Raw genomic sequence first — 14,447 nt, 5'->3', positions numbered from 1 at the left:
TTATATGGGCCGAGAATTTGGTGGGCCATTTTGACATCTTCGGTTTTCCAATCTTTAACCTCCTTAGTTACCTGCACTGTCTCTTTGCCGTTCCCTTGCCTAGTGGTGGTTTGTCGGGTAACCACCGGGCATACTGGGGCGGGAACAGTCTCACAGGGTTGTACTTCCTCCTCATCCTCACTTTCCTCATCTGATGTAAAATCATAGAGGCCAGAGGGCGAGACGGTGGCTATAAGAGCATTTTTGCGGTCTATCTTATTCTTCAGGAGAGCGATCTCCTTTTTGCATGCCTCATGATTGGCTGCTTCTCTGGTTTTCTGGCTCCTTTCGGCAGCGATTTCAACGGCATGTTGCAACTTATTATTGCGGTCTCTTGTTTGCTCCAGCTCCTTGTCCAGTGCTTTTAACTGCACTTGGGCCTTTTTCAGAGCTGACAGGGCATCTTGATGCGCTAAGGCTAAGGTGTGTTTTCTACCTTAATCTCCTCTATGGTTCGGCTCGCATGTTGCCAGTCGAGATCCAAGCTATTGTTTTCCGCCGCCAGTCTATTTATCTCTGCGGCGTGTTTTCTATGCAATTCTGCTTTTTCTGCCTCATGGGTCTGGAGTATGAGTTCCTTTTCCGCTGTATGTTTCCGGAACTCATCCTCCAGCACCTCTGCATGTCTCTTAAGGCTTGCCTCCAATTCTTGTTCCTTCTTTTCTGTCTGCACCTCTTTTTGTGTAAGCTGTTCCTTGAGTTGTTTATTCAAGGTAGTGCTATCCCGCAGGGCTTCAAACAAGCCCCACGTGGCAAAAAGATCTCTCTTGCCGGTGCTAATTGTTTTGTTGCTGCAACCCTCTTCAAAAATGTCCCTGAGGGATTGGAGGGGATCAGAGCCTTGGTTAAAGAGTCCCTTTTTCCAGGGATTATCTCCTTTCTTTATCAGCCACTTGTCTAATTTGGGGATCTCTTCCTTTTGGGCAAGAATATCCATTGTGGCGTGTGGGGATTTCTCTTTTTGATTCCCTTCTATTTCGCCTACCGCCAATCTCCAATTGAGCTTCGGCTACAAAAACTAAGATCAACGAGTTCGCCAACGGCTGGGTCTCGGCCAAACCCTAAAATCCTCGAGTCAGCGTAAGGCTGCAACTCGGCCAAAACTACGATCAACGAGTTCGCCAACGGCTGGGTCTCGGCCAAACCCTAAAATCCTCGAGTCAGCATAAGGCTGTAACTCGGCCAAAACTAAGATCAACGAGTTCGCCAACGGCTGGGTCTCGGCCAAACCCTAAAATCCTCGAGTCAGCATAAGGCTGTAACTCGGCCAAAACTAAGATCAACGAGTTCGCCAACGGCTGGGTCTCGGCCAAACCCTAAAATCCTCGAGTCAGCATAAGGCTGTAACTCGGCCAAAACTAAGATCAACGAGTTCGCCAACGGCTGGGTCTCGGCCAAACCCTAAAATCCTCGAGTCAGCATAAGGCTGTAACTCGGCCAAAACTAAGATCAACGAGTTCGCCAACGGCTGGGTCTCGGCCAAACCCTAAAATTCTGTCCGACAGTCTGATTACACTGGTTTTGTCACCCCTGCGTTCTCAGGCTTGTCGGGTGCCTTATACTCGCCTTGGCCTAGGTTCGTGTAAGGACTTAGGTGTGTGTGTACAAGTATCTGAGTGTGTATGTAGTGTGTGTGCGTGTGTGCACCAAGCTCTAAAGAAAAGGGAGAAGGGAAGGGCGCTCTTTCCAGGTCTTAAACAATCCTAGCCTGTCCTGACATTCCCTCCCACGATAGACGCGTTTAGAAGGCCTCGGGACGGCGGCCAGACTTCACGGGACTTCCCCCTTGCGTTCTATCGGGCTCAGTCCTCTTTCGAGGTGTCTGGCCTCCTAGGTGCGGCTGAGAAGTCCAGTTGAATGATAGAAATGGGGGCAGCCCAACCCACAATGATAGAGATGCTCGCTAGAGCCTTTCACACAGAACTCATTCACTCAATCACTGACGCAATAGCCTCGCTAGCAAGACTTTCTGAACGGTGCAACCTTACGTCTGTCTGTATGAAGACACGCATGTCGACTCGCGTGCGTTCACACAAACAGGATAATGCCCAAGCTTTCTCCACCAATTTCTGTTAGGGAAACTGCTCTCAAAATGAGATTGGGGAATTAGATTGAGAGACAGCTGGCCCAATAGGAATCTTTGTTATTTATTTATTTATTTATTTATTCGGGATTTGTATCCCGCCCTTCCCAGGAGTGGCTCAGGGCGGCTTCCAACAATAACAATTTAACAATTTAAATATAAACAATTAAATACTTCACATTTAAACATTAAAACCAATACATTTCAATTCATAAAAACAATGCAGCTTAAAACCAATAACATATCATTTTATATAAACAGATGGCAGGCCAGTTACGTCAAGTTCCATCCCGGCTAGGTGTAAGCTAGCCGGAAGAGGGTCGTCTTACAGGCCCTGCGGAATTGAGCCAAGTCCCGCAGGGCCCTCACCTCTTCCGGCAGCTGATTCCACCAAGTGGGGGCCATAACGGAAAAAGCCCTATCTCGAGTGACTTTCAGGCGGGCTTCTTTTGGCCCGGGGATTATCTGTGTATACCAGGCTCAACCGATCAGAGAGTCAATGCTCAATAAAGGACTCTAATTTAATAAAATCAATTGTAATTTATTTGAAACAATAGTTCTTGCACACAAGGTACAAAACAATCACACATTCACACAGGTCTAAGAAATATAGAGAGATCGATAGGGGAACATAAAAGGATGGACATACAGGGTAATACTACCTCTCGCAGACTCCAAGGAAGACTCCGATGGCGACGAATGAGGGAATGGGGGAATGGACCCGAAACTGATCAGGAATCGGGGATGGATCTATACAGCGGGACAAGGGGGTTGCTGAATAGAGAGCACACCTGTGGGTAGCTAGTCCACAGGTTATATAGTGTCACCTTAATCCTGAGGGGATGGGAGGTGACTGGGAGTGGTAATGGGAGGTTCCGCTGATGACCAAGAAGGCTGGACATCGGCTGGACCAATGGCGAGTCTATGGCGACACCGGATTGGGTGCATGCTTCAACCAATGAACATCACCTTCATCCTGGGCATCCTGGAAACTTCCAAGTTGCGACAGGGCCTGGGGCGGCTCCAATGATATCAGTATGGGAATGGTTGGGTGATTGGGAGGAGATGGGATTAACTGGGAAGGTGACAATAGAGAATCAGATATGGACCTAGGTATTCCGGTGTAGACAAAAGGGCTTGGAGATATCAGGAGAGATCCTTCCTCTTTCTCATCATCTCCTGGGTGAAGCCTGTTGTTCAGGATATTACTTGGCAATCAGGATTAATAGTGGAGCCATTAATCCATTCATAAACGAGATAGGTTGCTTGTGGGCTAGGAATGACTCAAGGTGTGTACGTGTAGTTCCCACTAAGAAGGAATGAAGCCCAACCAGACAGGAAGATGGCTACATGTGGTGTTAGCGAAACACAGTGGCTTCCATGCTTAGCGCTTCAACACCGTTCGCCTGGACAGCTCCGTGGCGGCGTAGCCTCCTCCTCGCCATGGCGGATTCCACGCGATAGCGGGGAAACGTTCGTGTGCGTCTGCAGACACTCTGTGCCTGTCTCAAGCACTTGTATAAAGAGTAGCTGGTACACATGAGTCCTATGTGGTCCTGGATAGTTTTACTCACATTCACTGGCCAGGCGGATGCAAGCTTACTACTCCAGGCGCCCTGGCAACCGTGTGTGTGTGAGAGAGAGGTCGTTTTCTCACAGCGTCCTGTTAAGGGCCCAACATACCTATTTTGCATATACAGGTACTGTGGACAGGAGCTGTCTGTGTTAAAAGAGCAACATTGCACCTAGGAAGAATCTTGTCAGTTGTGGTATTAGGTTCCAGTGAAAACTTGTCAGGAGAAATGGGAATAAACTCTCTCATCAGGGTTTATTTATGTTTACTGAGACTCAGCTGAAGTGGTTCCTCTTGTTGGAGAAAGCTTAACCTGTAAGGCATTCACTTTACATACAGAAGCTTTTCCACATAAGATTGTTACCCTGTTAAATATTCTATTTCTGTTAAACATTCATTTAAACATTTGTCATTCATCTCTATCTGTGTCCTGTCTGTGTAGTCAAATATCTATGAAAAAGTGATTTCTACTTACCACATAAATAATAACAGCCTTGAATAAATAATTACGGCAGGTTCCCAAATAAGAGGCCTTTAGGAAGCACATGGCTTATATGCCACCAAGCCTTTAATCAAAGCTTTTTACCTAATTCTGGGTGATTGGGGGTTAAAGAAACCATAGAAGAAGTTGAAATGGGGGATTGGACATTCATCAATATGGTGGGCAGTTGCCTCAGAGCTCTCTCTTCTCTTCAGAGCCCTCCTATGTTGCTAACATTCTCTTTCACATTCTGTTCCTTGCTTTGAAACTCTCACAGATATTCTGACAAGTGCCCAGACTACTTGCCCTTGCTGTCACAGAGACCATGGACTTTTCCACATTCTCATTTTCCTCACTGGGAAGTTCCTGTTTCTTTGGGGAATTATTTCTGGTTCTATGAGTGTTTTACTCCCTCTAGTGGTCAATTTGATATTACATAGGTGCATGTCCCTGCAGATGTGCATCAGCACATCTTCCTCTAGATTTTAAACTGCAGTTTTTATGCTAGACATAAACCAGCATAATATCAAACCAACCACTGCAAGGAGCAAAACATGTGTGAAACAGAAATGCACGCAGCCTCCACAGAAACAGGTTCTTACAAGCTAGGAAAATGAGAATGCAGAAAAGCCCAGTATTTGTATGAGAACTCACTCACCAGTGTTGTTCCTGTATGCACATCTTATCAGAACATCATAAGCCACATGGAGATGATTCACACTTGTGCATCGTAAGTAAGTGTAAACTAGATATCACAGTTTGCTTATCAAGTGTGCGTTTTCAAAACTCCCACAGGCACACTTCAGAAGAGTGAAGCCAGAGTACAGCTGTTTTCAATAATGAGTGACTTTCATTATGGGTGGTTTTACACTAGGTCAGTGTCATTTATGCAGTGAGCTAACTTAGTGTATCCTCAGTTACTATAGTAATGCTGCATCTACAAAGAAGCTGGCAATTGACAACCCTACATAGATAATTTAAAATTACTAGTTCTCTGAGTGCTAAATGTTTTATTGGGGAATTATGACTTTTGTTTTTAATATTAAAATGTTGCAGACTTACATATGGCTTTTATATCCTTGTCTCCAGTGATTTAAGGAATTTCTTCCATTATGCTCTATCACTGTGGAGAGCCCCATAAATACAATCATAAATTTTATGTACAATTTGCACATTTGGATCTAATCAGCAAATATCTAGTAATATATAATCATTGAGGCTCAAACTTATTACTAGTTTATCTTCCCTTTATCCTTTTCCATATCTTCTTGTTTCCTCTCTAAATTGATTCTGAGACACGTTGCATCAAACATGTTGCGGGGGGGGGGGGGACCTTATGCTGCAGGCAGGGAAATTTACTGGTCTATTACATTGTCAATATCTTTAATCCACTTCTTGTTGTTAACAATCAGAAATGCTGTGAACTTCAAAATGGACATGAGCAGTATTTGAGTTTAATGTAAATATGTTGTTCTTTCATTGGCATAGCAGGCTGAACAGCTTTGCACCTCTGCAGAAACTTTTATAAATTGATCTCTATGTTACAGGACCATGAGAAAGTGAAAGCAGTCAATCAGAACAGAATGAGAGTCACATGAGTGCATAAGAGGTCTTTCTTCCCAAAATAATTACAACTCTCATGAAGCATGCCACAGCGTGCATGCATAAAATATTTCCAATCTGAACAGTGTGTCTGTCTTTTCTAGTAACTATCACTGAGTCAAACAGTAGTAAAGGACAGAGGGAGTCACTTGTCACCTGAACATTACTAATAAGGATATGTTAATGATTTGGGCCATCCAAGCACATGGTAAATAGCAGAGAAAGATGTGGAAGTGGTGGTGGATTGGTTGCAGGCTGATGTGTCCATTAGGCAGCATTAGGCCATTTGCTAGGATGTGCCAGCTCTTGGGGGACGCCAAATTGGGTGCCCCCTACATGATTTCAGCCTCTGCCAGCCACCTCTGCAGGCACCTGGAGGACAGAGCCTGCTGGCTGGCTGGTGAGCGAGCAGATCGAGCGCCTGGGCACACGGGAAGGAGGTGCTCAGCAGACTCAGCAATCAATTGGAGGATGGCCAGCCAACCACTCCTGGCCAGGCCAGGCCAGACAGGCACATGTGCCACCCCACACCTAACCAGCTCCAGACCACCCCCACCCCCAAACACTTGGCTGCAGGGAAGGAGGAGGGAGAAAGGAAGGGGAAAGAGGAGGTGAGCAGACAGCCATGGCTGGCCTTGCGCTTCTCCAGGAGGGAGCTCGCTGTGCCTGGGATCTGGGGATGGGAGGGAGAGAGATAGATGCACTCTGCATGCACTCAGATTCCTGCAGCACTGGGCAGGAGGGGCAGCAGGGTCTGCAGTGAGCTGGAGGCATCCACCAAGTCACCCTTGCTGCCCCATTGGAAAGACTGTGGAGTGCAGCAGTTCTGGTTGACCTCACTCCACGAGGACATGGCAGAGCTGGGAAAGTATAGAAGAGGGCAACTAAGATGACTGGGGGGGGGGGGGGCGGAGTGCAAAGCACCTCTCCTATGATAGGCACTTTCCAAGGAAGGAGGGGAGGTGTTCTAGTGCTGACAGGGCAGAGGGAGACAGTGTGCCTGAGCCTGGAGCATCACTCACTTCCTGGTTTCCAAGCGTTGGAGGCAGGTGAGAGGCCATGGTGAGATAAGACCATCAGGCAGACCATGGGGTGGGGGGCTTGGAAGGGGGCTTGAAACCTCCTCCTCAGGCCACCTGTGAAATAAAGGGAGGGGCAAGGAGGCACTCCCTCCCTTGCATGCTCAGCATCTGGCCTGGGAAGGGTTCTGAGATTCTCACCCCCCCCCACTTGCCCATTTCCCTAACCTCATTTCCCCACTGTCCATGTGTAAAGCAGGAATCCTATGCATCCTGTGATGGATCACCACCCAGGCTGCGTGTCATTGAAGCCCCTGTTTTGGTAGCCTTACACAGGTGAAGGTGCTAACCTGGGAGGGGGGCACCAGAGTCTAATTGTGGTGGTCATTTGATGGGAACAGTATACAAATAGGCAGGTCAGGTTCTAGTGTGACAACCAGGTGTTGATGCAGGTGCTTAACAAGCAGATGTCGTGCTCAGATTGAATCATGTGTCTTGTACACGGGTTTGTTTGGGTTTGTCTATCGACTAATAATGTTTTCAGAACAGCACATAGCAGGCATCAATAACAACCTTGTAGATGCCTTGTCTTGGCTCTAGGAGGAAAGGTTTTGCAGCTTGGCATCAGAGGCCAACCACTACTTAGACCTATCACCCAAGGAGATGTGAACACCTGGAAATATGCCACACTGCAGGGAGTATTTTGCTTGATTGCTCCTTATACCTTTCCTTTATATTCCTGCAGTGGCTGGTTCCTTCTTGGCCTTTTCTTCACACTCAAGGGGCCCTGACACCTAGCTGGGTGTCTGGCATATTTGTATGAGTGAGGGCTCACCTCCAGGACCAGGGGTAGAATTCTAGCAGGAGCTCCTTTGCATATTAGGCCACACACCCCTGATGTAGCCAGTCTACCCAAGAACTTAGAAAAAAGAGCATTGTAAGCTCTTGGAGGATTGGCTACATCAGGGGTGTGGCCTAATATGCAAAGGAGCTCCTGATAGAATTCCACCTGTGCCCAGGACTATCCTGGGACACATGGCAGCCATTTTTTTCTTTAGTAAGTTTTCTTTGATCTGTATGATACCTTTACCACATGTAGGGCAGTGGAAGGGTGGAGAAGGCTGTCTCCTAGGGTGCCTGACTTCCATAGGCCTATCACATTTGAACCTTCTTCTGCATATGAAAATATTCTGCATTCAAGCCAAAGGCGGTATTTGTGAAAAAAAAAGAAGAATCTCTTTCCGTCAATTTTAGAAACTTTTAAAGCACTTTTGTTTTAGCATATTTGGGTACTGTTTCGTAGTCTATAAAAAGTATGTAATTGAGCAAACACTGGGGTCTATACAAACTATTGAGAGAATATTATGAATTGTAGCTTCTGCTAGGGAGTTTCTGAGCCAGGAGCTTCTGGCATGTGAAAATTGATTGTGTTCAATGGAATTAATATATCTTTCAATTTTGCTTTATATCTGACATTCTGCATAAAGTTCAGTTGTGTATGAAGGGGTCTTCTGAGCTCTTAACAGCTTCAGTGTCCTGGCAATTTTTGCTTTAAAAATACCCACTCCTGATAATCAATCATTCTTTATTGTTATGATCATAGATCAGCCAAGCCCAATAATCAGGATTTTCTGTCTTTTTCTCAGAGCCAGATGGGTGTAGTGGTTACGTGCGTGGACTCTTATCTGGCAGAACCAGGTGTGATTCCCCACTCCTCCACGTGCAGCTGTTGGAATGGCCTTGGGTCAGCCATAGCTCTGGCAGAGGTTGTCCTTGAAAGGGCAGCTGCTGTGAGAGCCCTCTCAGCCCCACCCACCTCACAGGGTGTCTGTTGTGTGGGGAGAACACATAAGAGATTGTAAGCCGCTCTGAGTCTCGGATTCAGAGAGAAGGCCGGGGTATAAATCTACAATTCTTCTTCTTCTTCTTCATAGTATCCTGGTAAAGGTTTGAAAAAAGGGAATAAATGAATGGAATAAATTTGTTTGCAATGATTTCCCACCTCCTTATTTTATAAGTTTAATGTTCACAAATTTGATATGTGCCCTTTTGGCAGTTTCTAATTTTTTAAAAATCTACTGTTTAGAGTTGATTTGTAAACACAAACTAAATGCATATTTAAAGTGAGATTTTAAGCAGACTTACAGTACAATCCTAAAGAGACTTACTCCAGTCTAAGCCCATTAAAATGAATAGGCTTAGACTAGTGTAACTCTCTTTAGGATTGCACTGTTAGTCAACTGGCTTTAAAGGAAATAGCTCTATATAGGATTTCAATGTAAATCTTAGGTTATATTCCAATTTAAAAGAAATGGTGTACAAGGAACTTTCACCCCTCATTTTTTTTCTCACAACCATCCTGTGAAGTAGTATTATTTATTATTACTATTTATCATATGATGGAGTTTCACACAGGAAACATATAAATAATATGAAATGCATAACCAAACTGATACAATGAGTATGCAGACTGGTTGGGCAGTCCCCCTAAATATTAATATCTAAATTTTCAAACCAGTTAATCACAGCTTGGAAGAGCTCTGCCACATCACCCTGGAAAGCACAATGCTCACATTCCTGTGAGAGATGGAAAATAGTTTGCTGGGCTGCTGCACATTCGCATTCAGGTCCTGCTATTTTGCCCCATTTAAACAACAGGTTTAATAGCAGGTCTGCACAGCTGCCAAAGCCAGTTCATATTCTATTAGACATCTTCCATACTTTACATGGCAAGATGAACCCTACAGGTCTCTTAGTGGTGTTTATCAGGTTATGGATTTCAGGTGTAACTGATTGCATCCATGTTCGCAACCATTCATTCCCTAGATCGGAATTTTGCGACTGCTGGATTTATGCAGATTTTATTGCAGAGTGTTGGGATCTTAGTCTGAATCGAAATTTTGTGACTGCTGGATTTATGCAGATCTTAGTGCTGGGTGTCGGGATCTTAGTCTGGATAGGCCCAGGTCAGCCATGTCTTTGTGTGTGGGCAACTCTCTGTTTTCAGTGACCTTTCTACATCCACAAAGAAGAACATCTTGTCTTCAGAGATGCAGGGGAGATGTGACATGGTGTGAATAGCCAATAGGACATAGGATAAGCTGCCATTTATGGTAGTAGTCAGCCACAATTTCCCTAGTTAGTATTTCCTCAGTCCTTTCAGTTGATTTGTGCCTTACTGCAATCATCATGTCACTGGTATAAGCAAACTTTCTGGATAAAGTCTTGGGAATATCAGAGATGTACAGACTGAAAAGAATTGAAGCAAGGATCGAGCCCACGGGTAGACCATAATTCACTTTCTTCTATTTGCTGACTGATTGACCCATAATTACTTGGAAAGTTCTATCACTCAGCATATTATTTAGGAGTCAAGGGAAAACTTGTATAGAATTTATACAGTAGACCATCGTGGCAGTCAGACTGATGAAAACTGCTGATGTCTTAAGACACTTCTGATACCTTGCCTCAGTTAAAGTTATTAAGCTGAGAACCTGGTCTTCACAACTACAACAGGGTCTAAATCCTGCTAGTTCATAAACCCCTTACCTTTGTAAATATCTGATGAATAGAGTTGTGAAGTCCGACTCAGGAAATTTCTGAAGACTTTGGGGGTGGAGCTAGGAGATTTTGGTGTGGAGCCAGAAGCATGGTTGTGATAAGCATAACTGAATTTCAAAGGGAGTTCTGGCCACCATATTTAAAGGGACCATGCTCCTTTTAAATGCCTTCCCTTCAGGTTTTTTTTTGTAGAAAAAGCCCAGCAGGAACTCATTTACATATTAGGCCACATCCCTTGACATCACCATTGTTTCACACTGGTCTTTTTAATAGAAAAAGCCCAGCAGGAACTCATTTACATATTAGGCCACATCCCTTGACATCACCATTGTTTCACACTGGTCTTTTTAATAGAAAAAGCCCAGCAGGAACTCATTTGCATATTAGGCCATATCCCCTTATGCCAAGCCAGCCGGAATTGTGTTCCTGCTAAAAAAAAGCCCTGCTTCCCTTCAATGGAAATAATGGAAAATAGGGGCACCTTCTTTTGGGGTTCATAGAATTGGGCCCCTTGGTCCAATCTCTTTGAAACTTGGGGGGGAGGTTGTGGAGAGGTACCAGATGTTATGCTGAAAATATGGTGCCTCTTCCTAAAAAAGCAGCCTGCCCCACTGGCCCAAGTGCCCATGGATTGATTCTGCATTATACCCAATGGGGACCAGCTTCCATAGGGTATAATGAAGAGCCCAGTAGTCATTCAACCCCCCCCCCACTTTATGAGAACCCTGAAGTGGGAGGGAAGGTGTCCAAACCAGGGCCCCTGCCCCCAACTGGGGATTGGCAACCTACATAATAATTGTAATTGGAGGTAAATTTGCAAAATGAAACTTAACATGTATGTCAGAGGGAAACATATCAAGGAAAGAAGAACTTGCCTCCAGCCTTAGCCAAAGTTATTGAATTTTGGACAATGTCTCTTTTCTTATCTAGCTCAAAGAAAAGCTTTATGTCAGAACACGGTGATTACTTATTGTTTGTTTTAAATCCACAGATGCAAAAATGAAGTGCAGTTATGTGTAAAGTGTTGATTTTTTTTAGTATTTATAAAAGATGCAATTAATAGACTGTCTTTGCATGAAATTTTAAAGGTATTTCATTAAATGACGGATGTTATGAGATAGAAATGTCAATTTAAATGGTTTCAAGTGTCATTGTCCCTGCTTCAGAGGTATTCATTATATTCAATTAAAATACTCACAGAGAGAGTAATCTTGTAGTCATCAAAAGAAGAGAGTAAGTTTGATGGAAATGAGCATATACAACTGGGTTCATGACAGCTGTTTTAACAGTCTGAAACAGAAAAACCTCTGGGATATCTAGAAATTAATGCTGTTTCCCCCCTCTTTTTTAGCGACTTGTTGAAGCTGCAGAAGAAGCTCACTTGAAACATGAATTTGATGCTGATTTACAGGTAAATAGAAATGGATCTCTCTCTCTATGTGTGGGTGGGTGTGTTATAAAACTGTAGCTATTAGTAAAGAGCAGGAAAAGAGTAGAAAAAGCCCAGCAGGAACTCATTTGTATATTAAGTCACACCCCCTATATCACAGGGAGTTCTTGTGGCCAAAGCCTAGCAGGAGTGGTTAAGGTTGACTGTAAACATTTGAATGGGCTAAACGAAATTTATTAGAAACAAAGGACTTCATGTCAGACTTCACCCCTTTGGACAATTACTGGATAGTCATTTGAAAGCATGTGGCTGGACAACTCTAGGCTTTTTGGATAAGACACAGTGAGTAAGAGAATGCATTTCAAAACTAGTTTCTGACTTGCTTTTGACTCTAACAGCCTTGGTCAACCTGATGGATGTCCTCAGTGCTTAATAAAGGCAATCACTAAGCAAATGGATATAATTTTAGATGATCATGCCTAAAGAATGATTAGAATTGTGACTTTACTGACATGCTCACAGAAGTACTTGCATTCAGATCTGTATTGGGATGTGGAAACTTGCCAGTCAAATCTTAGATTTTTTAACAAAATGACTGAAACATTTCATGGATTTTTAGGGGATTGCAAGTAGAACTGTAGATTAGGAACTCATGAGAATTTTATGTTTATTGTATTATGCATTTGACACCCATGCTGAACCTAAACTGTAAGGCATCCAACATTTTTAAAAGGTATTTTATCAACTTGCATACAATTTGTTTTAATATCCAAAAAATTGTCTGAAGAATTTATATGAAAACTGGAGTAAAAGAGGAATGTGCCACTGGCCCAAGAGAAATGCACATTTTTTTGCATACATTGTAAGTATGCTTCAGAATACAAATCCCCATCTTCATGCTGTTCTCACTTGAACCACATTGACCTGGTAGAATTCGTCTTTAGATGTAAATGAGGGAGAGCAACTGAATCTTGTTTGTGGAACCGGTTGTTATGTATAATTAATTTGTCTATACTTAAAACCAGGTCCACTGTGTATCAACAGCTGAAACAAAAGAAATATATCAGTTCATTTTCCAATCAAGGGATTAAAAACTCATGTTCTCAGTCAATCTAATGAAAATGTTATGCAGTTTAATGAAGTATAGACCTCCACCACCACCCCCCGCCCCACAACCCCAGTATAAAACTATATCAAGATAGTCTTAAACAGCCATGAAAAATTCAGTTAGGACACAGCATGAACTGCCATGTTGAAAGTCTCTTCTTAGGGTTTTTTTTAAGCATCATTGATGCTCAAATGGAACATACAGAATCCTTAAGTGCTTTCTTACTTTTGAAATTCTCTCACATTTCTTTTTCTGAACCTCATGCCCAGGAGTAACCACATCTATTGTCAAGGCAAATCAGCAGCACTTATAGAGGACTTTATTAAATATGCCTCTGTACCACATTTCTGTTCCCATTTTCACAACCCTTTGGGACTTCTGAGACCTTGATGATATTAGCACTGTTAGGTTAAAAGCCATTTGTGTCAGCAGCATTAACAGGATAGCCTAATCTCTGAACAGGCCTCTGCTGTTTATTATTACCACGGTCCATTAAAGCTAATCAATCGTTAATCTTGCTTCAGTGACCCTGCTGCAACCCCTTCAGGAAGATGGTGGTTCTTATAGATAAGTGTCAGAATACCATCTACTCAAAATAAAATAGCGACCAGAATGATAGTATGTTTTTAAAAGGAGGTAGAGATAGGTGGGAAAGACCTAGATCTTTCCAGTAATATCACTTCTGAATGAGACTTTGCAGAACTATTATTCTTTGTAGAAAGGCTTCTGTTGACAGCCTAGTTCTCCAGCATCATTGAAGGCTTCTATTAACAGATATACGTATGTTTCTATTTAATATGCTACCATTCTGGACCAAACAATCCAGGTGTCCAATAGTGTAGTGGAAGTATAATTTGAAAATGTTGCAATTTTTTTTTTAAAAAATATTTATTTACTTATTTCAATTTATATTCTGCCCTCCCTGCAAGTGGATATAAATATTTAAAGGGAGCATGGGGGAGATTTGAAGTCTGCTATTTTATTTTGGTTTAAACTGAAAATGTTTAAAAATTATTATTGTCAGCTGCCTCCAACCACAAGGAAAGACAGGATATAACTGTTTAAATAAATGAGTGGATACATTACCAAAACCAAACACACACACACACATAATCAAGGTGCTCTGAGCACCAATATGAAAACAGAGAAAAGTGAAAACATACCCATCAGCATCCCCTCCAATTCTCTGCAGTAAAAACACTGTCATCTTTCTGGGGAAAAGGTAGTTCACATAAATATTCTACTCACACAGTTGGTGGAAGACATGGGCTGGCAGAAGACTGTGGAGCTGTTTTCATGAGCAGGCATTCCTGGTAAGCCTTGATCCATTGTTAACTGTTTAGAAGAAAGGTTAACGTGTGGCTAGTCACCTGTGTATTGGAATACACATCCTTTTCTAAGTAATACAGTGAGAAGAGCCTACATCCTCCTTCAGATGCATATTAAGATGTGTGTCTGAATGTGCATCTCACTTGTGCTTCTGTTTGCAATCCAGCAAATGACGTGTGTGTAAGTCTGCCAGCATGCACAGAATTCCATTTTTGGCTGCTCAGTTCTCAAGGAGTGATTCTCTGACGCTATAACTCAGGTA

The 14,447-nt window shown here is 43.2% G+C and overlaps 1 protein-coding gene across 1 annotated transcript in view; it reads left to right on the top strand.

The window, feature by feature from the left end:
* Positions 1-14,447, top strand: part of CACNA2D3 (calcium voltage-gated channel auxiliary subunit alpha2delta 3) — a 1,102,401-nt gene that overhangs the window by 383,077 nt on the left and 704,877 nt on the right. The window contains exon 4 of the mRNA XM_060238809.1: positions 11,710-11,769. Coding sequence (XP_060094792.1) covers positions 11,710-11,769 — 60 coding nt within the window. The remainder of the gene's footprint in view (positions 1-11,709; positions 11,770-14,447) is intronic.

This window comes from Heteronotia binoei, chromosome 5 (assembly GCF_032191835.1).
Source record: "Heteronotia binoei isolate CCM8104 ecotype False Entrance Well chromosome 5, APGP_CSIRO_Hbin_v1, whole genome shotgun sequence".
In the NCBI taxonomy this organism is placed as follows: domain Eukaryota; kingdom Metazoa; phylum Chordata; class Lepidosauria; order Squamata; family Gekkonidae; genus Heteronotia; species Heteronotia binoei.
This window is presented reverse-complemented; position numbering and strand designations above follow the sequence as displayed.